Source organism: Equus przewalskii, chromosome X, assembly GCF_037783145.1.
Source record: "Equus przewalskii isolate Varuska chromosome X, EquPr2, whole genome shotgun sequence".
NCBI lineage: Eukaryota > Metazoa > Chordata > Mammalia > Perissodactyla > Equidae > Equus > Equus przewalskii.
In genome coordinates this window covers 122889751-122911450 of record NC_091863.1, presented here as the reverse complement: position 1 = coordinate 122911450, position 21700 = coordinate 122889751, and the positions used below count along the sequence as shown (strand labels likewise).

At 58.5% G+C, this 21700-nt stretch overlaps 2 protein-coding genes across 3 annotated transcripts in view; one reads left to right on the top strand and one right to left on the bottom strand.

The window, feature by feature from the left end:
• Positions 1-1424: 1424 nt before the first annotated feature.
• Positions 1425-21388, bottom strand: ABCD1 (ATP binding cassette subfamily D member 1). Its single transcript, XM_070604536.1, has 10 exons — positions 19764-21388; positions 16606-16786; positions 10852-10994; positions 10589-10757; positions 9935-10029; positions 6958-7103; positions 6223-6368; positions 3303-3387; positions 2849-2974; positions 1425-2695 (listed from the first exon to the last, which is right to left on the bottom strand). The coding sequence occupies exons 1-10, from the start codon at positions 20670-20672 to the stop codon at positions 2497-2499; spliced, it is 2199 nt and encodes a 732-aa protein (XP_070460637.1). The 5' UTR covers positions 20673-21388; the 3' UTR covers positions 1425-2496.
• BCAP31 (B cell receptor associated protein 31) overlaps positions 21254-21700 on the top strand; it is a 29289-nt gene continuing 28842 nt past the window's right edge. The window contains exon 1 of one of the 2 annotated variants that reach the window (XM_070604540.1): positions 21254-21668. The gene's annotated coding sequence lies outside the window, so the exon portion shown is untranslated. The remainder of the gene's footprint in view (positions 21669-21700) is intronic. The other variant, XM_070604538.1, reaches the window with a different exon arrangement.

Here is a 21700-nt window from a genome sequence, read left to right as displayed (position 1 = left end):
CCGGCCCCGTGGCCGAGTGGTTAAGTTCGCGCGCTCCGATGCGGCGGCTCAGTGTTTCGTTGGTTCGAATCCTGGGCGCGGACATGGTACCACTCATCAAGCCATGCTGAGGCGGCATCCCCCATGCCACAGCTAGAAGGACCCACAACTAAGAATATACAACTATGTACTGGGGGCTTTCTGGGAGAAAAAGGAAAGATTAAAAAAATCTTGAGGGGCTGGCCCCGTGGCCGAGTGGTTAAGTTCGCGTGCTCTGCTGCAGGTGGCTCAGTGTTTCATCAGTTCGAATCCTGGGCGTGGACATGGCACTGCTCATCGAACCATGCTGAGGCAGCGTCCCACATGCCACAACTAGAAGGAACCACAACTGAGAATATACAACTATGTACTGGGGGGCTTTGGGGAGAAAAAGGAAAAAAATAAAAATCTGAAAAAAAAAAAACTTGAAAAAAAAGAGTTTCATTCTTTTTATAGCTGAATACTATTCCATCATATGGGGAGAGCAGTTGGTCTGTCCATTCTTCCATTGGTGGACATTCGAGTTGTTTCCCCTCTTTGGTCATCATCAATAGCACTGCTACAAACATTCACATATGAGTTTTTGATTGAACACCTGTTTTCAGTTCTCTTGGGTCTAAATCTGGGAGTGGAAGTGCTGGGTCATATAGGAACTCTATGCTTAGCTTTCGAGGACCCGCCACACTGTTCTCCACAATGACGGCTCCATTTCCATTCCTACCAGCTGTGTACGAGGGCCAAGCAGTGTGCTCTTGCTTCCCTCCAAACAACCCTCCACACAGCCTGCTTTGAGCATAACTCCATATTGCTTCCATTCTGCTAAGAACTCTTCAGTGGCTTCTCGTTGGCTCTGGAATAAGTCCAGGCTCCTTAGTGCAACCCCAGCCCCTTCCCCTGCACTCAGCATTGACATCCTGCATCTTGCTCCTGATTCACCCCTGGGCCTTTGCACAAGCGTTCCTTTCTCCTAGAAGGTCTAGAACCACTTCCTCGCCACTGCTTCTTGCTGGGCCCGGGTCAGGACTCTTCCTCCTCCACGTCCCCCCACCAGCCCACCTTGCTGCTCACGGTTTTTCCCACAGTATCTGTCTCGAAGCTCCTCATGCATGGAGCAGGCATCAGTCCCCTCCTCCTCACCCCAGCACCGGGCTCAGGCTTGGTGTAGAGTCCTAGTTGGGCTCAGCAAATAATTCTGTGTGATGTTGTTGCTGAATCTACCTCCCGACCGCCATGTCAGCCGGAGAATGTGCTGAGCTGCATCTTCTGGTGGGGGACATCTTCCGGTGGGAGACATCTTCTGGTGGGGGTTGGTAGCTGAGATTATTCCTTCCCCTCCAGGCAACCTGCTGCCCCTCTCCATCTCTCCCAGAAGCCCCACCAGACAAAGAGGCCGGGAGGCAGGACCATACTTTCCACAGAGGTTTTTACTGAGCGACTGAGGGAGGCTCCCTGGCCCGAGGGCTGGGGGCCCGGAAAGGCACTGCGGCGGCGGTGGGGTCTCCCTCCCCTATGGGGGCTGGCTTTGCAGAGACAGCTCCCCCAGCTGACCCGTCTTTGGCACTGAGCTGGGAACACCGGTGCCCTCACGCCTGGCAGTGCCAGCATCCATCTCTCGCTTCGGTTGGCCTGCCCAACCCCCGTCCCCCGTGGCAGCTGGCAGTGTAGACTGGTGGGGCGACGGCCGGCTGGGGGCTGCTTGAGAGGCTGGGCCACCCGTGGAAGGACCGCAACCCGGGCTGCCTCCCCTGCTGGCGGGTGCTCATGTTGGGAATCCAGATGGCTACTAATAGGTATCCAATAAATTAGCTTGAAGAAGGAGAGAAGGCTGGGGACCGAGAGGGACAGGGACAACATTCTTATCATCGTTCGCTAGGAAACGCTGCACAAGTCTTTCTCCTGGCGGGCAGAAGGGGCGCAGATGATGGGCCCTGTCTGGCCGTGGGTCCCGTTTGGCTGTTTCTATGGCAGGAAGGGCGTCCCATGGGACGGGAGCCTCTGCGGGCCACTTGGGTGGTGGCAATACAGGGATGGACCATGAGGTCTCCAAGGGACGGAAGAGGAGGGGATAATGGGGGACTTGTCTTAGGAGGGAGATGCCGCACAAATGCGGAGGCTTGGCCCAGACTGGCTGGCAGTGTGAGCTGGGGCTCACCCCCTCCCCTTGCCCCCTCCCCAAAGAGAAGAAAGGACTCAGCCACCCTGCCCAGGTCACAGTCACAGTGGGGCAGGGAAAGGGGCAGGGGTGGGGCAGGCAGCAGGGGAGGACCCTCCATGTCTACTTGCCAGAAGGCGGGGACATGGAGGGGCACTCGGAGTTGCTGGCAGTCCTCTAGGCAGGGAAGGCCGGTGGCCAGGAGGCCTCGGAGGAGGGAAAGGCATGCTGGGTGTGGGGGTGAGTGGGCAGGCGCTGCTGTGTCCTTCATGTGATCCGAGGGCTTGGGGAGGGGCAAGGGCTGAGAGCCAAGCCGCGGCCCTCTGTCAGGTGGTGGCGCCCTGGAGGCCTTGGCCCAGGATCTGGCAGAGCTCCTGGAGGCGCCGCTGCATCTTGGGAATGCCTGCCAGCTGCTGCTCAAGCCGCTGCTTCTCCTCGGTCAGGCTCAGGCGGGCGGCTGAGTCCAGCTTCTCGAACTTCCAGCCGCCCTCCCCATCGAACTGTAGCAAGTGTGTGTGGTACTTCCTGGGCCAGGAGAGGGACAGGGATGGAGGTGCAGAGGCCGTTCAGCAGGAGACGCTCGCCGGGCAGCCCAGGGCCCTCCAATGGCAGCACCGCCCCCTCCCTGGTTGCAAAGCCATAGGAGTGTCGAATGCAAGTGGGAAGGGGGGCACCTACCATAGGGAGGGTCGGTGGGTGATGGAAAGCAGGGCAATGCCTGCATCCTTGGCTGCCTGGAAGATCTTGCCTTCCACGTCAATGCTCACAGCACTGGTACATTCATCCAGGAGGGCATACTTGGGCCTTGGGGGTGAGAGCCGAGTGGGTGAGGCTGTGGACCCTCCATTGCTGATGCCCTGGCCAGGCCCCAGCCCCCTGGTGGGAACCCTGATCCATGCACTGATCCTATCTCCTTGTGGCCCAATCCCTGCTGGGCCTGGAGCAGAGTGAGGCCTCCTAATGGTGCGGCCTCCCCCTGAAGGAGGCCCGGGGAGCAAGCACACTAAGCAGGCTCCTGGGTGGTCCCACGCAGCCCTCGGGGAGCGCCCAGGCTGCCCCTTTGTCTCTGCCACTGGCTCAGAGGGCTCCCAGGGCCTGCGGGAGCCTGACCACACAGGACAGCATGGCTCACCTGTGGTAGAACATGCGGGCCATGCCGATTCTCTGCTTCTCGCCCCCCGACAGAACGTCCTTCCAGTCACATGTGGCCTCCCAACCTGGGCAGGGGACAAGTGGGTTCTGTTCAATTCAACAAGGACTAGCAGCGTCTGCAGAGGGCCCAGCCCAGGCCCAGGCGCAGCGGGCATGATGTGCACTGTGGGCAGGCCTGGGGTCACTCAGGAGGGGCTGGGGAGCCCAGTGAGAGTGGCAGATGGCAGCACATTTGACCCCGGAGAAGGCTGTCTGCTGGGTGCGTGTGCTCTGAGTACACTAATGTCTGCAGGTGCTACCTCAACAGTCAAGAAAGGGTCGGGACCAGAATTGTGCCCCTCCAAAAAAGGTATCTGGGTGTCCTACCCCCCAGGACCTCAGAATGTGACCTTATTTGGAGACAGGGTCTTCACAGAGGTGACGAAGTTGAAGTGCGGTGGTTAGGGTGGGCCCTAATCTAATCTGACAGATGTCCTTTAAAAAGGGGACATGTGGACACACAGACACACACAGAGGGGAGACGATGAGAAGACAGGGAGAAGACAGCCGTCTACAAGCCAAGGAGAGAGGCCTGGAACGCATCCTTCCCTCAGCCCTCAAAAGGAGCCAACCCTGCCCGCGCCTTGATCTCGGACTTCTGGCCTCCGGAACTGGCAGACGGTCCGTTTCTGTTGTTTGAGGCGCCCGGTCTGTGGTGCCTCGTCACAGCAGCCCCAGCAAACTCACACAGGACCTAACGGGATGCTGAGGCCCCAGCCAATGCTTCTGTCAGTGGGCAGCAGCTGGGCTCAGCAGAGCCCCAAGGACAACTGGAGTGGTCTCTCCAGAAGGCTTCTCACCCATAGGGGCCAGGCCTTTGTGTCACCACGTGGTGCCAGTGCCTCAGCAGGCTACTTGAACAAGCGGGTGATTCACCAGAAAGGCTCCGCGTGGGGCCGGCCCGGTGGTGCAGCAGTTAAGTGCGCACGTTCCGCTTTGGTGGCCCAGGGTTCGCTGGTTCGGATTGCAGGTGCGGACATGGCACCGCTTGGCACGCCATGCTGTGGTAGGCGTCCCACATATAAAGGAGAGGAAGATGGGCACGGATGTTAGCTCAGGGCCAGTCTTCCTCAGCAAAAAAGAGGATTGGCAGCAGATGTTAGCTCAGGGCTAATCTTCCTCAAAAAAAAGAAAGAAAGAAAGGCTCCTTGCCTCCTCCCTCCACTCTGCCTTCCCACAGGCCTAGAAGTTTTGGCAGGACACACGGACACCCACAAAAAAGACTACACTCCCTAGCTCACCTTGAGGTGAGGTGTGACCATATGACCGAACTCTGGCCAACGGGGTATAAGCGTAAGTGTTACACATGTGGCAGTTTCTGGAACTTTCTTTTCTTTTCTTTTCTTTTTGAGGAAGATTAGCCCTGAGCTAACATCTGCTGCCAATCCTCCTCTTTTTGCTGAAGAAGACTGGCCCTGAGCTAACATCCGTGCCCATCTTCCTCTACTTTATATGTGGGAGGCCTGCCACAGCATGGCTTTGCCAAGCGATGTGTAGGTCCACACCCAGGATCCTGAACCTGCAAACCCCGGGCCGCCCAAGCGGAGCGTGCAAACTTAACTGCTGCACCACTGGGCCGGCCCTGGAACTTTCTTTTAAAAGACAGGTGGCATGCACCATTTGCTCCTTCCCCCCACTTCCTCCATCCTATGTAATGTGATGGCCAGAGCAGCCATCTTGGACCATGAGGTGACTTTGGGAACAGAGGTCACACATAGAGCCACTCATGGGTCTTCACAGAGCAGGGCCACCCCCACCAACTGTGGTCTGCCTTCCTCGGGACTTTTATGTCACAGTAAGATAAACTTGTGAATGATTTGAGCCGCTGTTGGGGGGTTCTGTTACTCACAGCTGAACTCAATGCTAACAGGTTGTGAGGGTCAGCCTCAGGGGTGCCATGGATGACAGGAGGAAGGCAGCTGGAGCAAAAGAGGTCCAGCCAGGCCAGGGGGAAGCTGGGGTGACCATGGCACCCTGGAGTGACCATGGCAACCAGGGCGACAACACCTAGGGAGAATCCTCATGGCTCATTGGCCATCCCCGGCAAACTCGCTACGGGTCCTCACAGGAGTTTCTGGCTCAGCACTGTTGCAGGGAGGGACTGGTGTGCGCCCCCTTCTACAGGTGGAGACTCTCCAGAGGTGAGGGCTTCGCTCAAAGTTGAGCTGCCCCTAGGTGGTGGAGGCAGGAGGCTGAACCCTACTGCTCCGATTTCACTCAGAAAATGGAGCCCAGGCCCGTCCCGCCGGAGGTTCCCCCAGGCGGCTGGGTCGCCCTCTCCTCCTCCTCCCCTCTGGGCACAGTGGGCATTTGCAGACAGACCTGATAAGACCCTGACCAATGCCTCCTCTTGCTACTAGCTTGTCCCTCCCTCCTGTGCTCTCCCTCCCTGGCTCAAGCCAGGAAGCAGGATGGTGGGGGTTCCCCTCTGCCTCTGCTCCTGCCATCTCCCCTCCAGGCCCTCTGCACAGACACCCTGCACTCTCCTCCTCCCCGGCTCCCCATCCAGCCCTCCAAGCGCTCCCTGCCCGCCCACAGGGTCCTCCCTGCCACCAAGCCCCAGAGCCTGGAGAGGGTGTCCCAGGCCCCGAAGGTGAGGGCCCCTGCTGGATGCCCCCTGTTGGGCCTGGCCTCCCTTCCCTAGCACACTGAGGCCACCTGGGGCCGCCTGCTTACTGTCAGGTGGGGCTCTCCGGGGCATCTAGCTCTCTGGACTCCTGGACATCGGGGTGATCTTCATCTCTCAGGGGCCAAGAGGGAGGCAGGGGCAGGGGTGGCAGTGGGTTCCCTGGCTGAGTCCTGGGACCAAGGGCACTCAACTGGGGCTTGCTCCCTGTTGCTGAGAGGTGAGCTGCCCCTACCTCCTTCCCGCTGCAGGATGTGGTTCAGGTGCACGATGTCCAGAATGGCTTCCAGGTGCTGCTCTGAATAGCCCTTCCTTCGCATGTCCTCCACCGAGTCTGGGTAGATCACCTGGTCGCGCAAGGAGCCCACGGACATGTAGGGCCTGTGGGAAAGCTGCGTGTCCACCGAGGGAGGGGCCGGCCCTGCCGCCCTGCTGCTGCCCTGTGCCTGAGTGGGCTCAGTGTGGGTCCTGGCTGCCAGACTCCACAGACCCCTGCTACAAAGCCTTCCAGGCAGTGCTCGCCCCCCGTGCACTTGCACACCACATCCACACTCATGGACACACACTCATGCATACCACACTTGTACACATACACACTCACCCTGCACACATAGGCACACACACATACATCGCAGCACACTCACAAACATGCTCACATGTGCATAAACTCACATGTGTTCACACACCACATGCACACAGATACACTACCCACCCCGTGTGCACATACCCATCATGCACACACACCACACAGCCGTGAAGTCGCCAGGTGAGCAGGTGGGGTGGGGTGCCAGGTGGAGGTGCCATGGCCCCTCTGACTCTGGGGGCAGCATCTTGCTGTCCTCTCCCGAGGCCCCAAGCTCTACCATCTCCTGGGTGTCAGGCTCCACAGGCCAGGGCCAGAGCTGGGGGGACTAGCTCCCCGCCTCTCCCCGTCGGCTGGGCAGGCCCCTCCGGCGGCCCGGGCACTTACCTCTGAGGAATGTAGAACATGCGCTGTGGCGGGGGCTTGTAGAGCACGCCACCGTACGTGGGCCAGAGCCCCCCAAGGATCCGGAACAGAGAGCTCTTGCCGCAGCCGTTGGGCCCCGTGATGAGCAGGTGCATGCCCTCCTCCACCTGTGGGGGCAGCAGCCGTGGTACCCAGGGGGACGTGGGCCTCTCTCCTCTCACCTGTGGCTTCTGGATAGCCTTGGAGAGCCCCCTGCACCCAGTACACGCCAAGGCTGGCAGGCAGGCCATTCTCGATCTCTTGGGAAGGGATGGCAGGGCCCAGGGTGTGAGGTCCAGGGTCCAGAGCCCTATCTGAATGCCTGTTTTGGGCCCTGGCCTGTCCCCTAAGGCCCCCACATACACCAGAGAGCATGGGGCCAGCACGAGGAGGGCCTATTCTTCCCCAGAAAGTCAACGTCACCCTCCATCCTGTACGATCCCACTTCTCTGAGATCCTAGCATCTCAGCCTCCCCGGCAGAGCTGCTTTCTCTTCAGGAACTGCTCCAGGAAAGGCGCTTTCCTTCGAGTTCGAGGTGGACAGTACAAAGCCCCAGCTCCGCCTGCCCCCACGGCTCTCTCACAGTCCTGTGGATGCTAGGGGGCCTGGAGATGACACCATGGTCCCTGGGCTCAGTGTCAAGGGCCTCAGACTCCCCAATTAGCTGATTACATGATGCCCACTGGTCTTTTGAAAATGCCTGCTGTTAGAAAAAGGCCACCCTGAGCTGTGGGGGGAATGTGCAGGGAGGAGGGTGGTCAGAGGGCAGGGAGACTGCCACCTTGGGGGCAGGGGAGAGCACAGGGCATGGAGTCAGGGCACTTGGGGCACAGCTCCCACCCCCCACAATGTTAAGTGCCCCCTTTCTCAGTGTGACGTAACAGCAAGACTAATGGCCTACTGGCCTGTGCAATCCACAGAAGATCGACGAGCGCGGCCCATGTGAACGTCCGTCTCTGGCTCACCTCAGTCAGTGTTATGGATTGAACTGTGCCTCCTCAAATTCGCATGTTGAGTCCTAACCCACAGGACCTCAGAATGTGACCTTATTTGGAAATAGAGTCTTCGCAAACATAATTAATTAAATCGAGATGAGGTCACCCTGGAGTAGGGTGGGCCCCTAATCCAATGTGACTGGTGTCCTTATAAAAAGGGGACATTTGGACACAGAGACCTGCACATAGGGAGAATGCCATGTGAAGATGGAGGCAGATTGAGGTGAAGCCTCTGCTAGCCAAGGAATGCCAATCATGGCCAGCAACCCACCAGAAAGAAGCTGGGAGAAGTCTGGAACAGATTCTCCCTTACCACCCTCTGAAGATACCCTGATCTGGACTTCCAGCCTCCAGAACTGGGAGAGAATCCACTTCTGTTGTTTGAGCCCCTCAGGTGGGGCCCAGGCCTCCCTCCATCTAGATGTGTGAGGGCCGGTCCATCGGGCCCCGGGTCCTCTGAGCAAGCAGCCCTGGGAGAGCAGCCAAGGCCCCCAGCTGGCACCATGGCTGCCTCACTCATCATCTTCCCTGCATCTCTCCCACTGTCCTTCTCACCCCCACCGCCGGCTGACTGGCTGGGAACTGCTCCCCTTCCGCAACATCTCCCAGCCCCAGAGGGCAGCTCCACCACCAGCTCTGCCAGGCCAAAGCTCTTGCTCAGCCCCCGAGCCCTGCTCTTCCATCCCAGTCTCCCCCGCCTCACCTCCTCGCCTTGCTCCCTAGCCAGCTGTGCCCCTGCTCACCAGGGCCTCTGGGTTTTGCCTAGTTGGGCTTCTAGCAGGCCTGCCTGGAAACCAGTCACCTTGGGTAAACCAGCCATTGGCAGTTCCCCACACACACCAAGAGTGACCAGTGCCAGGGGTGATGGGGGTCACCCCACCATCCTGTGCTGTCCCTCTCAGCAGGCCCTTCCCCTCCGCTTGCCTCTTCCTGCTGACGACCTGCCTGCCGCTGACCCCCTTGGCCATGTGCGCACAGTCCCTGCGGGACCTGGCCCCGAGGGCCCCCAGCTCCACACTCCTGCCACTCCACTGCCTTTTCTTGACCTGCCCTCTGCAAGAGGACTTCTTTACTACACTGCCCACCTGCCTGGAGGCTCGTAGGTGACGCTTCATGTGACTTTCGCTCTCCCCAGCGACGATGACCACCCTCCTGTGGCCCCTGCTGGCCCCTGGGGAGCTGTCTAACTGGGGACCTTTGTAACACATTAGGGCCCCCCCAGGGTGGGGCTTCCTAGAGGGAAAGGCCCCTGATTTACCTCTGGTTTTCAGTGCTCACCCAAGAGCTCAGGGAATATTGGTTGAATGAATGAATGAAAGACTCTCACTTCTTCCCTTGCCCCCACCAATGAAGCGTCTCCTCTTCATTCCATCGCTCCCTGACTCTGTCCAAAGCCCTAGCTGGGGACACAGAAGACTGGTAGACATCCACCACCAGGGCTTCCTTTCCACAGACAGCCTGTGTAGTGGCTGAGAGCCCTCCCACTGGGCTAGGGTGCGCCCAGCACAGACACCTGCACTGGGGGCTTCTCAAAGCAGATGGGTGGGACACAAGCCTAGGCTGGGGGAAGGCTCTCTCTTCTGCCACAGTTGGACTTGAACCAGAGTTCCCAAGTCCTGGGCTTCTCTGGGACGGAGTGGGTTGAGAGGGCTGGCAACGATAGGCCCAGGAACCCTTGGGTGACCCTTGGCCAATCCTGCAATCACTAGTCTCTTTTATCAACTCTGACTCTATTGCCCCGGGACCACAGTCAGAGACACGTTGGTCTTTCACTTCCACCTTAGCCTGCCTGTCGTGTAGATCTAGGGACGATGGCTATTGACACACAGGTGGGCCAGCCAGGCCAGGTGCCAAGGGCTGGGGCTTGCAGATTCAGAAGGCCAGGCCCGCGTGCCAGGGCTCAGCCCAGCCCAGCCCAGTCTGCGCTTCTTGGTTGGGTGCTCCCCTCCCCGACTCGACCTACCCTGATGTTGAGGCTGGCCACCACCACCTCTCCTGCGGGTGTGATGATGGGGATGTTCTCACAAACAATTCCCTGCTCCACATCCACCACTCGGCCTAGAGAGAGAACACAAGGAAGGAAGAGTGGGAGGAGTAGTCCTCCCTCTGCTTTCTGGGAGGTTCCATGTGCCCTCTCACCCTCAACAGCATGCCAGTGTGTGGTCGATGGCCCCGCCAGTGTCTAGTGCTGTGCTCTGGGCGGGGGAGGAGCAAAACCATTTCTCTGGCCTCTGGAACCCAAGGCATGGGGTCCACTCCTGCTCTGCTGCCCTTCGCTCCTGGAACCATCTTAACGGCAGCTCCGACACGCAGGCCCCTCTTCCACAGCACCCTGGCCCCTACTCTGGTGTGGCTGAGTGATCCCCTCCACTCAGAGACCATGTCCCCCTCTTTTGCAAAGAGAAATCCTGGCCCGTGCACCCGAAAAGAACTGGGTGAGTGAGGACATTGGCCAGCAGTGACTGCTCTGGGAAGGGAGGCTGTAGGAGCCACAGCTCGCCCAGGAAGCCCGCCCCGGGGGCACAGCTCAAAGACCCTGCACTCTGGGTGGTGCTGGGAGGTGCCTGCGGTGGGAGGGCAGGGACCAGAGAGGCCTCTGCGGGGAGGGCACCCTTACCTCGGATCTGCAAGGGTCCCTCCACACGGACACCAGACTTTACCATGGCTCCGGGCCCTGCCTGAGTGTCCTCGGGCTCCCCAGGCCGCTTGAAACGGCAGTGCTGGACATCTTCGAATACCTGGAACATCTCATGTACCCGGGCTGTGTAGCCGGCCAGCTCTGTCACCTGCAGGGAGGGCGGCCCTGGCTCAGCTCCTGCCAGCCGAGGGTGGGACAGGTGGCATGGCAGGGGCGAGGGCTGGGCTGGGCGGGGGGAGTACCTCCTTGTAGGATGACATGATCCGCTCAATGGCATCAGCAGCAGCTGTGAGGAGGTTGCGGGCTATGGTGAAAGCTTCTGTGCGCTCGCTCACCAGTTCCTCCTCCCTCATCTCTGAGGCTGCCTTCTTCAAGGCCTCTGAGTCTGCAGAGCACAGTGGAGGGGAGGGGCGGGGACACTGGAAAATCAATACTGACCCACTGGGGCAAAGATGAGTCTCTCTAGCAAGTGATACTGGGACACTGGGTATCCACACACAAAAGAACGACCCCTCTCTCAGCCCCCCACAGCTACTCAAAGTGGAGCACCAGCCCGCAGGGCAGAGCAAGGACTATAAATCTCCTAGAAGGAAGTGGGAGTAAAGCTTTGTGACCTGGGATTAGGTAGGGCTCCTTAAATATGACACCAAAAGCACAAGCAACAAAAGCAAAACAGGTAAATGAGCTTTAACAAAATTTAAAACTTTTGGGCACCAAAAGAAACCATCAAGAAAGTGAAAAGACAACCTACGGGCTGGGAGAAAATACCTGCCACTCATAGATCTGAGAAGGGTCTAGTATCCAGAACATAGAAAGAACCTTTTCTTTTCTTTTCTTTTTTTGAGGAAGATTAGCCCTGAGCTAACATCTGCTGCCAATCTTCCTCTTTTTGCTGAGGAAGACTGGCCCTGAGCTAACATCTGTGCCCATCTTCCTCTACTTTATATGTGGGATGCCTGCCACAGCATGGCTCGCCAAGCGGTGCCATGCCTGCACCCGGGATCCGAACTGGCAAACCCTGGGCTGCCGAAGCAGAATGTGCGAACTTAACCGCTGCACCACTGGGCCAGCCCCAGAAAGAACCTTTTCAATTCAGCAACAGAGAGACAAACGACCCAAGTAAACAATGGGCAAAGGATCTGAATAGACATTTCTATTGTATATACTATCACGTATACGTCCAGGAGAAACAAAAATATATGTCCAGGCAAAGACCTGAACAAAATGATCACAGCAGCATTCTTCATAATAGCCCAAAGGTGGAAACAGCCCAGCTGTCCATCAGCATGTGACTGGATAAACGAAGTGTGGTGTATCCATCCGATGGAAGGTTATTCTGCCATAAAAAGGGGTGAAGTTCTGCCACATGCTACACCATGGATGGACCTTGGAAACATGCTGAGAGAAAGGAGCCAGACACAAAAGGCCGTAAATGGCATGATTCCATTCCTATGAAAGGTCCAGAAGACGCAAATCCGTGGAAACAGAAAAGAGATGAGGGGCTGCCAGGGGCTGGGGGGTGGGGATCTGGGGGAGAGACTGCTAATGGGTTGAGGGTTTCTTTTTGGGGTGATGACAATGATCTGGACTTAGAGGTGATGGTTGCACAACTCTGTGAATACATTAAAAACCACTGAATCGTACACTTTAAAAGGCTAAATTACATCTCAACCATGTGGATAAAAACCGAACCCCGAGGCATTTGGCTTTCTTTCTTGGTACCACCAGCCCTTCCCCCAGACTGCCCCGGCCCTGTGTCCTGTACCACTGATGGCAGCCCCTCTCGGAGCCATGCCTGCACTGGCGTCCAACACCTGGAGCTATTGCAGCCCCGAGCCTCTTGAACATGAATATTTCCCTTTGGACCTCCACTGCTGCCTCCTTTTTCCCCTCTCTCTCCCCTCAGTGCTGTATCCTGTGGCCTCCCTGAGAACGGCTGGCCATCTTCGACGCCCTCATCTCTCCCCGGGGGTCTGCTCCTGTCTTGATTTGTTTTTCTCTCTCAGTCGAGGCTTCAGAGTTGCTCACTTTGACCCTCTCTTGTCAATGGCCTTGATTCCCTTGACCCTTGGATTCCCCAAAGGGGCAGGGCTTTTAAACAAGGAATGTTCTGGCAATGGTGATGGGGGGTAAGGGGGAGGCCAACTCTGAGGGTCCTGGGGTGTGGGTGAGTGAGCGGTGCCCATTGTAGGTATCCATGGGAAGCCGGGGCTCCCGTGGCCGAAGTGGTGGGAAGGAAGGTTCTGTGAAGAGCCCAAAGACTCGATCCAGGGATATACATCTATCTGAGGTGGGAGCTCCAGGGATACAATGGCAGGGGAGGGGTGGGAGCGGGTGGGAAGTCAGCTCAGGGCAGATGGCTTCCAAAGCTGCGTGAATGCTGTGCAGGCTGGAAAGGGAACGGGGCCTTCCTTCCCACCGTGACCTCAGGGACACAGCCCCCTAGAAGGCAAGGGGGACACAAGCCCGCCTCTCTGGATGTGCTGAGACCTGGACAGACACAAAGGGAAAGAGTCTGCAGGTGCTCAGGGCATCCTGGTAACAGCTGGCACCTCCCCAGGGACAGAACTAACTGCCCTCTGCAGCCTGCCTTGGAGTCTCAGCAGCTACGACCAGGGCCCCTGGCAGCTGTTCCCACCCAGGCCGCCCTTCTCCTGGCCCTCCAGCTGCGCAGTGCCAGCAGGCCGGCAGCATAAAGGTAGCTCCATCTTGCCCAGTTGATGAGTGCCTGCCTCCTCCCACCAGTCCCCAGTGCTCTCAGCCTCCCTGAAGCACCTGGAGCCCTCACTAGCTGTCGGGGACTAGGGACACAGCAGGGACAAAACAGACAAAAGTCCCCACCGTCATTGAGCTCACAGTCCGAAGTGGCAGAGAGATGACAAACCAGATAGATATGTGGAAAAGATAGGGTGTTCAGTGCTTGGGAGCGCAGAGAGGTGGGGGAGGGGAAGAGAAAGGCAGGGCGTGATCAGGGCAGGCCTCATCTAGAAGGGGCCTGGGAGCCAAGCTCTGACAGAGGGAGGGAGGGGGCCACCGGACGTCAGTGGAAAGAGCATTCCTGGCAGAGCCAGCAGCATGTGCAAAGGCCCTGAGGCAGAAGCATTGGGGGAATAAAAGGGGGGCCAGTAAGACAAAAGTGGAGCGAGCAAGAGGGCTGGGATGAAAATGTTTCACATTTTCTCAAGTAACTGACTCTAAGGGCCATGAGGCTGGAGACAGGGGCTCATGCTTCTCTGAATCACCCATGAAGCCCGGCACAGCAGAGGCTCTAAAAAGTCCCAGGCCTTCAGAGGAGGAAGAGGCCTCAGAGACTAGACAGGTCAGCAGTGCCCAGTGCTAGCCAGAGAGGGAAGCAGCTGCAGGGGCTTCCTCACTGAAATCACAGGTTGATTTCCTCATGGGTCCCTCCCCAGGCTCTGGGCCAGGTGTGCTGACTGGGTCCTAAATTGAATTAAGGCCACTGTTTGTGTTGGCCCATTGGTGGAAAGTAACTACCCCCCTGCCATGGGATCTTTCGTCTTGGGGGTCTTCCATAGAGGGACAGATAGCTGAGGGTATGGAAGTCCCAAGGTAGAGAAGCCAACAGGGAAAGAATCAAAGAGACTTCTGGTTCTGAAGTCAGGCTCTCTTTCCTTATGTATAACTGAAAACCCTCTTACTACCAAGCCGCATAAACTATAACACCTTTTAAAGCAGAACTGGGCTCCAAGGAAAGCAAGGGAAATTCCCAGGAGCAAAAAGAGCAGCCAGCAGCCAGGGACTCCTGTGAAATCACCAGAGATGGAGGAGACAGGGCAGCTTCTTTCATGTCGCTGGGGCCCTAGGTGAGGGGAACAAAAGTCTCCTCTAAGAATCTGCAATTACGTGTCTGGGGTTCAAAGGAATAGTCCCTCCAAGTTCAGGAACCCTCCTCCCTGAGCTGAGAAGTTAACATGCAAATTGCCTCCAACTGGTTGATTACCAGGAGTGCTTGACCAAAACAGAAGCCAAGATGCCGGGGAGGTCAGGCCCAGGGGCTCCCAGGGAAGTCTGGCTGCAAAACCCACAAGGACCCTAAGTGTAGAGCAGCAGAGAGAAGATAAAGCTGGCTTAGACTCCCAAGAATTCAGCTAACTGAAGAGTTGGATAGAGACCACCGAATAAGTACGATTAATATGATACACAGCATAAAAGGGGCAGTCAAAAAGAGGAGAAAAGCAGACACAGACACAAGCAGTTTGAAATTTCTATTTGAAAAAGAAAATTTCTCTTTTCAAATTTCTATTTAAAAGAGAATCAGGGGCCGGCCGAGTGGCACAGCGGTTAAGCGCGCACGTTCCGCTTCAGCGGCCCGGGGTTTGACAGCTCAGATCCTCGGTGCGGACATGGCACCGCTTGGCAAGCCATGCTGTGACAGGCGTCCCAAATATAAAGGAGAGGAAGATGGGCACGGATGTTAGCTCAGGGCCAGTCTTCCTCAGCAAAAAGAGGAGGATTGGCAACAGATGTTAGCTCAGGGCTAATCTTCCCCCCCCAAAAAAGAGAATCAAATAGAATTTTATAGAAATAATCACTGAAATTAAAAAAAAAATCAAATTAGATGTAGCCAAAGAGAAAACTGGTGAATGAGCAAGCAAGACGATCTGAGGAAACCTCCCAGAATTCAGCAGTGATAGTGCTAGATGGGGACCAGCAAAGAGAGATGAAGAGCCGCAAAGGAGAGAGTGAGAAGTCAGCGCGTGTCCAGCAGGAGTTCTAGGAGGAAAGAGTAAAAGAGCAAGAGCGAGGCGATATTTGAAAAGATAACAGCTGAGAATTTTCCAGAGCGATTGAAAAATCTGAATATTCAAAGGATATACAAGTCCGAAGGAGGATAAACAGAAAGCCACAGGTAAACACTTCTGAGCGAAACTGCAGAATGCCAAAGAGAAAAGTCTAAAAGTAACGAGAGAGACAATGCAGGCTGTCCAGGGCGCCCAAAGTTGATAACAGACTTTCCAACAGAGACAATGGAATATTGTCAACGGGCCAAGAGAAAATAACTATCCGCCTCGACTCCCACACCCAACTAAACTTTAGTTTGGGAAAAAGGGTAAAATAAGACATTTCAGACAACAAAATAATTGCGAAGTTCCCATTCTCTTGCAGAAAGAACTTCTAAAAGATGTCTATTGGGAAGAAGGTACCTGGGCTTCGGGAAAGGACTGGTGAGCAAAGGAATCAGTAAACACGGGGGTGAATGGAGATGCGTGTCGACCCAATAAAGCCAGAGCCGAGGATCGAACAACAGGAAAGCCAGCTGGATGCCGGGCTCCGCTGGCGTGTCAGCCAGGCCAGTCCTGAGTTAAAGCGGTCTAACGGCCTGGCGGAGGAGGAGCTATTGACCAACCCAGACTCCTCAGGTCTGCACGTGAACCTTTCAAAGGGCAGCCTCGAAAAGACTAAGAATAGAATGAATACGTTGCAAATGAGTAAAGGAACAAAATGGGAATCCTGATGACCCAAGTGCTAAAGCCAGGGGCAGAACAGGCTTTCCAGTCTCCGTGTCATCCGCCGACCCCCAGCCTTAGGGTGGAGGTCTCTACCCTCTGCAACGTCCCAGAGCTGTTCAGGCATGGGAAAGCCAAGGCCTGAGCGATGAAGGGGCTTGCTTGAGGTACTTCCCCATCCTCCCACCTCCAAGTTACAGTTGGGCTGAGGACAAGGACAGGTGGGCAATGGTACATGCACCTGGTGAAGGGACATAGAGTGTTCCTGAGTTGCAGTCCCCGGGCTCAGCTGAGTGGTACCAAGGAGCGTGAGACGCTGTAAAGGGGAGATGCACGCAGGCGGAAGGCAACAAGGAGCTGCGGGAGAGTGTGACCCCTGGTGATCTCAAGGATGCCAGCCGGGATTCATGGCCTCAGCAGCAGAAGGGGCGGGCAGGAGGGATGAGTGCTGGGCCCTCCCAAGCCTAGCACCCAGTGGTCCAGGAGCACAGGGCCGCTGCCCCACCCCCTGGGAGCCCTGGCGCTCACCTGCCTCTGAGTAGCCGGTGGCGGTGATTATGGGGACGGCCACCATAAGCAGGCCTGAGGCGCTCCACACATACTTCATGAGGAACTGCTCCAGCATGACATACCACAGGCGTTCTAGAAGGATGAGGTTGATCTGCGAAGCCAGGTCCTGGTAGGAGTGCTGCAGTAGGGCCAGCTCCACCTGCAGGGGAAGGGAGGACAGAGAGAGACTGAGAGCCCTCGTGGTAACTACCGTCAGGGTGACAGCAAGAGGCCCCAAGTGCCGTGCAGACACGCTATGCCATTTGATGGCCATGACAAGGTTGAGAGCTGGGGTTATGACTGGACTGCGTTTACAGGGGACAGGTCTTAAATTCGGGGGGCGGGTACGGGATTGCCTGACATCCCAGCACTAGGGTACAACGGTGGTGAAGAAGGGACTTAACTCCCCCTTCTGAGGCCCACTCCGTCCCCATTTCCACTACCTCTCTCCTTGGGACACTCTCCATGCCCCTCTTTGCCCTGGACAGCTTCTGCACTTGGGCTGAGGGTAGCCACCTTGCCCTTTTCTTTGGGCAACTGCCGGGGGCTCCCTGAACTGAGCAAGGGGCAGCACAGAAAAGCAAAGGCAGAACTCAGTTTTGAAGAATGTGATTCACCAGTCTCTATCTACTTAGGCCCCGCCTCCCCCTACTTCCCCACCCTTCTTCCGGGTGAGAAACTTGCACTGCATTCATTCTCCCACTGGAACCTGGAGGGCCCGCTCCAAGCCAGTCCCTGCAGGCCTTGCCCCCTAATGGGCAGCCCCATGCCCAGCCTGGCTCTTGTCGTCACCTTGGGCCAGCTGAAGACTCCAGCCCACTGGCTCAGCAGTGGGGTGGGCCTCCTCTGCCCTCCCCTCTCCCTTCCTGCATGGGCCTCCATCCACCATCTCAGGATGGGGACAGGTAGGAAAAGGGCCCTGTGCAGGGCCTGGAAAAGAGAGAGTAGGAAAGGGAGTGGGAGAAAAAGAGGCTCCCCGTGGTAGCACGGGGGCTGGAGGTGTCAGGAAGTGGGCACAACAAGGTGGTGATTGGGTCATGGTTGTCTTGGCTCAGTGCAGGGGTGCACATGCCAGCCCTGCCTTCCCAGCCCCGCCTGACAGCAGCTGCCCAGCCTGGCCCCGATTCCTCTGCCAAGTACTTCCACACCATTTGATCCTCACCACGTCCCGTTGCACGTGTACTCTCGTGTCCGTTGTACAGGAGGCCTCTGAAGCCCAGAGAGGCAAAGTGACCTGCCCAAGCTCACACAGCCTGGAGGTAGCAAGAGGTTTGGAATTTGGACCACACTGGCAGGGCCACTAGGAGAATCAGATTCCTGTAAATGATGCTTTGACTTATTAAGAAAGGTTTACGGTCTCCTCAAGGCAACAAGAGGTTGTGTGTGTGTGAGTCTAAATAAGCCTCCTTGTTGAAATCCCAGTAATAACAGGATACCCTGCAGTCTGCCCTCCAGCTAGCCAGTCACCTCTGCCCCTACCTGTTAATCTGAGCCTGGGCCACTGTCCATCGGGACATCAGCTAGTGGGACTGGAGTGAGCCACCTGTCTGCATAGTAAGAGTAACCCATGGGGGCCTGTCACTCCACACAGCTTTCCAGCTCTTTGGTTCAGGCCTAAACAGACAGGCCGTGGACACACACCGGGGCCCTCCCTCCTGGGCCAGGGAATCCTACTGGTGAATGTGCTATTTCCTGAAGCTAGCCCGGAGGAAGTCCTCCAAAGGGCCAGTGATCTCTCTTCTGTCCCCACCATCCAGGGCCACATAGCTTGGCTTTGCCTCAAGCCCAGGCTCCCGTTCCTGAGGTGAACCCTCCTCCTCAGAGCACCCTGGCAACCCAGGCTCGTGCTGGGAGCTGGCAGGAGTGCCAGCCAGGGCTGACAATGTAGCTGCGGGTAATGTGCCAAGCGCCTCACCCAAGGCCATGGCGGCCTGCCAAGTCCCTGCAGCCCAGCGTGCGGGAGAGGAGGAGATTAGAGAGGGTTGCAGCTGCAGACCAGGCGCTTTCTCTCCTAATCTGGAGCCCGGCCCACGCCCAGGATGGGCCCTCTCCGCGGAGTTCAGGAACAAGCCTTTTTTAAAAATCAGGGACAAGTCTGCCTCTCCACCCAATGCTCAGCCAATGAGACAAGTTCTGGGCGCAAGAGGCCACCTGACTCAGGGAGGACATACAGGCCTTCAGGAGATGGGTGCCATTGGGCCCCTCCCCCGTGAAGCACTCAGAACTGAAACCAGAGTCTCAGAGAGCAGGGCCTGAGGCAGCTGCAACCCCAAGCACGAGGAAGAGGAGGGGCCAAGGCAAGATAAAGAGAGCACTGGCCTGGAGTAACCTTTCCCAGCACCAGGCTCTCGGCAGGGGGCCCCCAGCCAGGCCCTGGCCTGACCTGCCGGGGAGCTAGGCGCCTGGGACCCGGGCGGAAGGGCGGCCACGCTGGGCGGGCAGGAAGTGCATCCCGCCGCAGTGGCAGCCTGGGCCCGGCATCCCTGGCCCGGGACCTCGGGGAGGAGGTTGAGCCAGCAGCCAGGCCAGCCCGTGGGCTCAGGCGTGGGAGGGCTTGACCTGGAGCGCCGAGCGAGTGCCGCGCGAGCGCCGCCACCGCTGTAGCTGTGGCGCTAGGCGCTGCTCGTTAACCTCCGCTTGGGCTGAGTCATGCCCATAATACCCGCCTGCCTGGCCGGCCAACTCAGCCGGACGCTGGCCTTCAAAGGGCCCAGAGGCCCAGGAGAGGCCAGGCAGCAGGCCGCGTCCCACCGTCCCTGCTTCCTGATGGTAGGAGCCTCCTGGCCGGCTGCAAGAGTGGGGTGAGCCAGGAGCTCTAGCAGCTCAAACTGCTAGGATCCGCAGCTCCAAGGCCAGGACAACCTTACCGAGGAGGAGAGGAAGCAGAAGTGGCCTGGAGCATGCAGCCAGCCGGCCCACAGCAGTCCCCACCCAGCCTTCCTGCTTCTCCATTTCTGTGCCTAAGTCTAGGCTGCGCAATGCCCTGGCTGTCCCTAGCCTCCCTTTCTCGTGGCCTGCCCACACCTCTGGCATCAGTCTTAACCAGCCCTGGGCTGTCCCCACCATCCATGGCTGCCTGTTCCCAGGCCTCCCAGCCACAGGCTTTCCTCTGTGCTCAGGACCTCAACCTGCCCCACCTCGTGGCCCCCATAGAAGGCGATCTCCTCTGAGTTGGCCACCACTCGAGAGTGCATGTAGCGTAGCTCCCCTTTCCGCCGTGCCTCCTCTGCCACCAGCTCCCCAAACTTGGGTGAGAAGGCTCGCAGCACGTTGGCTGTGAGGAAGACCACGAGGCCAGCAATGGCCGAGGGCCAGGCTGTGCCGGCCCCGCGGGAGCGGGCTGCTCGAAGCAGGGTGTAGGCGGTCACGGCCACATCCAGGAGCGGCTTGGTCAGGTTGGAGTAGAGGTGGGCCACAGAGGCAGCAAAGGCCACGACATCCTCTGTCAGGGACTGGTCAGGGTTGCGAAGCCGCCCGTCCATGTTGCTGACTCGGTAGTAGGTCTGCTGGGAGAAGTAGAGGCTGTAGGCGTGGGCCACTAGACGGCTGCGAAAAGACAGGGCCAGCTGACCCTCCAGGTAGCGGATGGCACTGTTGATGAAGGTGGCAGGGAGGGCGATGAGAAGCCACTGTAAGAGCTGCCAGCCAAAGGCCTGTGGGTCCTTGCGCACGATGCAGCGGGCCAGCCGGCCGTCCAGGCGGGCCACATATACTGACAAGAAAGTCCGGCTCACCAGGGTGGCTGAGTGCAGTGCCAGTAGCCCCGTCTCCCGGCAGAGGATCTTGGGGAAGAGTAGCCGCAGGAGCCACAAGAGTCGCTGCAAGAACACCCGGTTCACACCGGCCTTGGCTGCGACGGCTGCTGTGGCGCCGGACACCTCCTGTGTGGACTCCCCTGCTGGCACCTGGGGGCCCCTGGCTGGAGCCAGGCACTGCCGCACCAGGGGGTAGATTTTGTGGGCTCCATAGGCCGTGAGGGCCAGGACCACAGCTGTGCGCTTCAGCGTGGTCACCCGCGAGGGCTGGGGGGTGGAGAGCACCGGCATATCACCTGGGCTGGACGCACGGGGTTGGGACTGGTGCCTGAGGCAGCAGTCCAGGCAGGTGGCTGGAAAGGTTGTTGCTCTGACCCTGGGTTCGTTGTCTAGGCAACTGGAAACCTTGCAGTGGTCCCTGAGACTGTCGCTTTAGGCCACTGGGGCGGTGCTGGGGCCCCTGGTGCCGTGGGCTCAGGGCCCTCCAGGGTCGTGGGCTCTTCAGGCAGCCGAGGTGAAGGAACTTGTCAGTCCCCTAGCCTCTGGGGTCAGAGCCTCGAGAGGTCTCAGGCAGGGAGGACGTCTCTTCCTCTCCACCTCCACCTCCTCGCCCTCTTCTTACCCTGGTGGCGCCCCTCCCCGGGGCACCAGGCACGTCCGTCCGCTCCGCCGCCTGGCTGAAACGACAGTGACTCCGCCACTCCCCCAGAATCTCCACCCACCACCCCCCCCTCGCCAGGGGCTAGTCGGGGGAAGGGGAGGAGGCGGAGGAGGGGCAGGAGGCGGAGGAGGGGCGGGAGGCGGGGCCCGGGCGCGGGGTGCTCCACCCCGTTCTCGTCCCACGGTTGGGCCCCGCCCCCTCCCAGGACCACAGAGACGTGGGCCGACCATGCGGGCTAGAGAAGCGGCCCTTCGTCTTCTCGCCAAGGCCCCGCCCAGCCTCCCCGCGCGCCTGAGGCGCCGCCGCCCGGCCGCGAAGCGCCGCTTCTTTCCCAGTCCTGGGCGTCGGAGCCTCGGCTCGGGGGCGGGGCGGAAAGCGGCCGTGGGCGGAGTCGCTGGGGACTCGCCACGGTTGGGGGCGGGGCGAGAGCCTGCGGGCGCTTCCGGTTTCCGGCCGCGGAGGAAGGGGCGGGGCCCGGGCTGTGGTGGGAGAGTTTGGCGGAGGCGGTAGCGTGTGAGCGGTGCCTGTGGGAAGCTTGGTGAGCGGGCCGCGCGCCCAGCCGGGCTCCGGCCGCTCGACGAGGGGAAGCGCGAGAGGCCGGGGGCGCGGGACCGAGGGTCGAGCCGGTAGTGCGGGGGCCGGGCCCGGCGGAGGGAAG

Excerpts from the sequence above, each read along its gene's own strand:
- ABCD1 (XM_070604536.1), bottom strand. The coding sequence starts at position 20,672 with ATGCCGGTGCTCTCCACCCCCCAGCCCTCGCGGGTGACCACGCTGAAG. Across the intron at positions 16,787-19,763 it reads CCTTCTATGGGGGCCACGAG|GTGGAGCTGGCCCTACTGCA; the intron begins GTGGGGCAGGTT and ends CTTCCCCTGCAG. Across the intron at positions 2,696-2,848 it reads ACCCACCGACCCTCCCTATG|GAAGTACCACACACACTTGC; the intron begins GTAGGTGCCCCC and ends CTCCTGGCCCAG.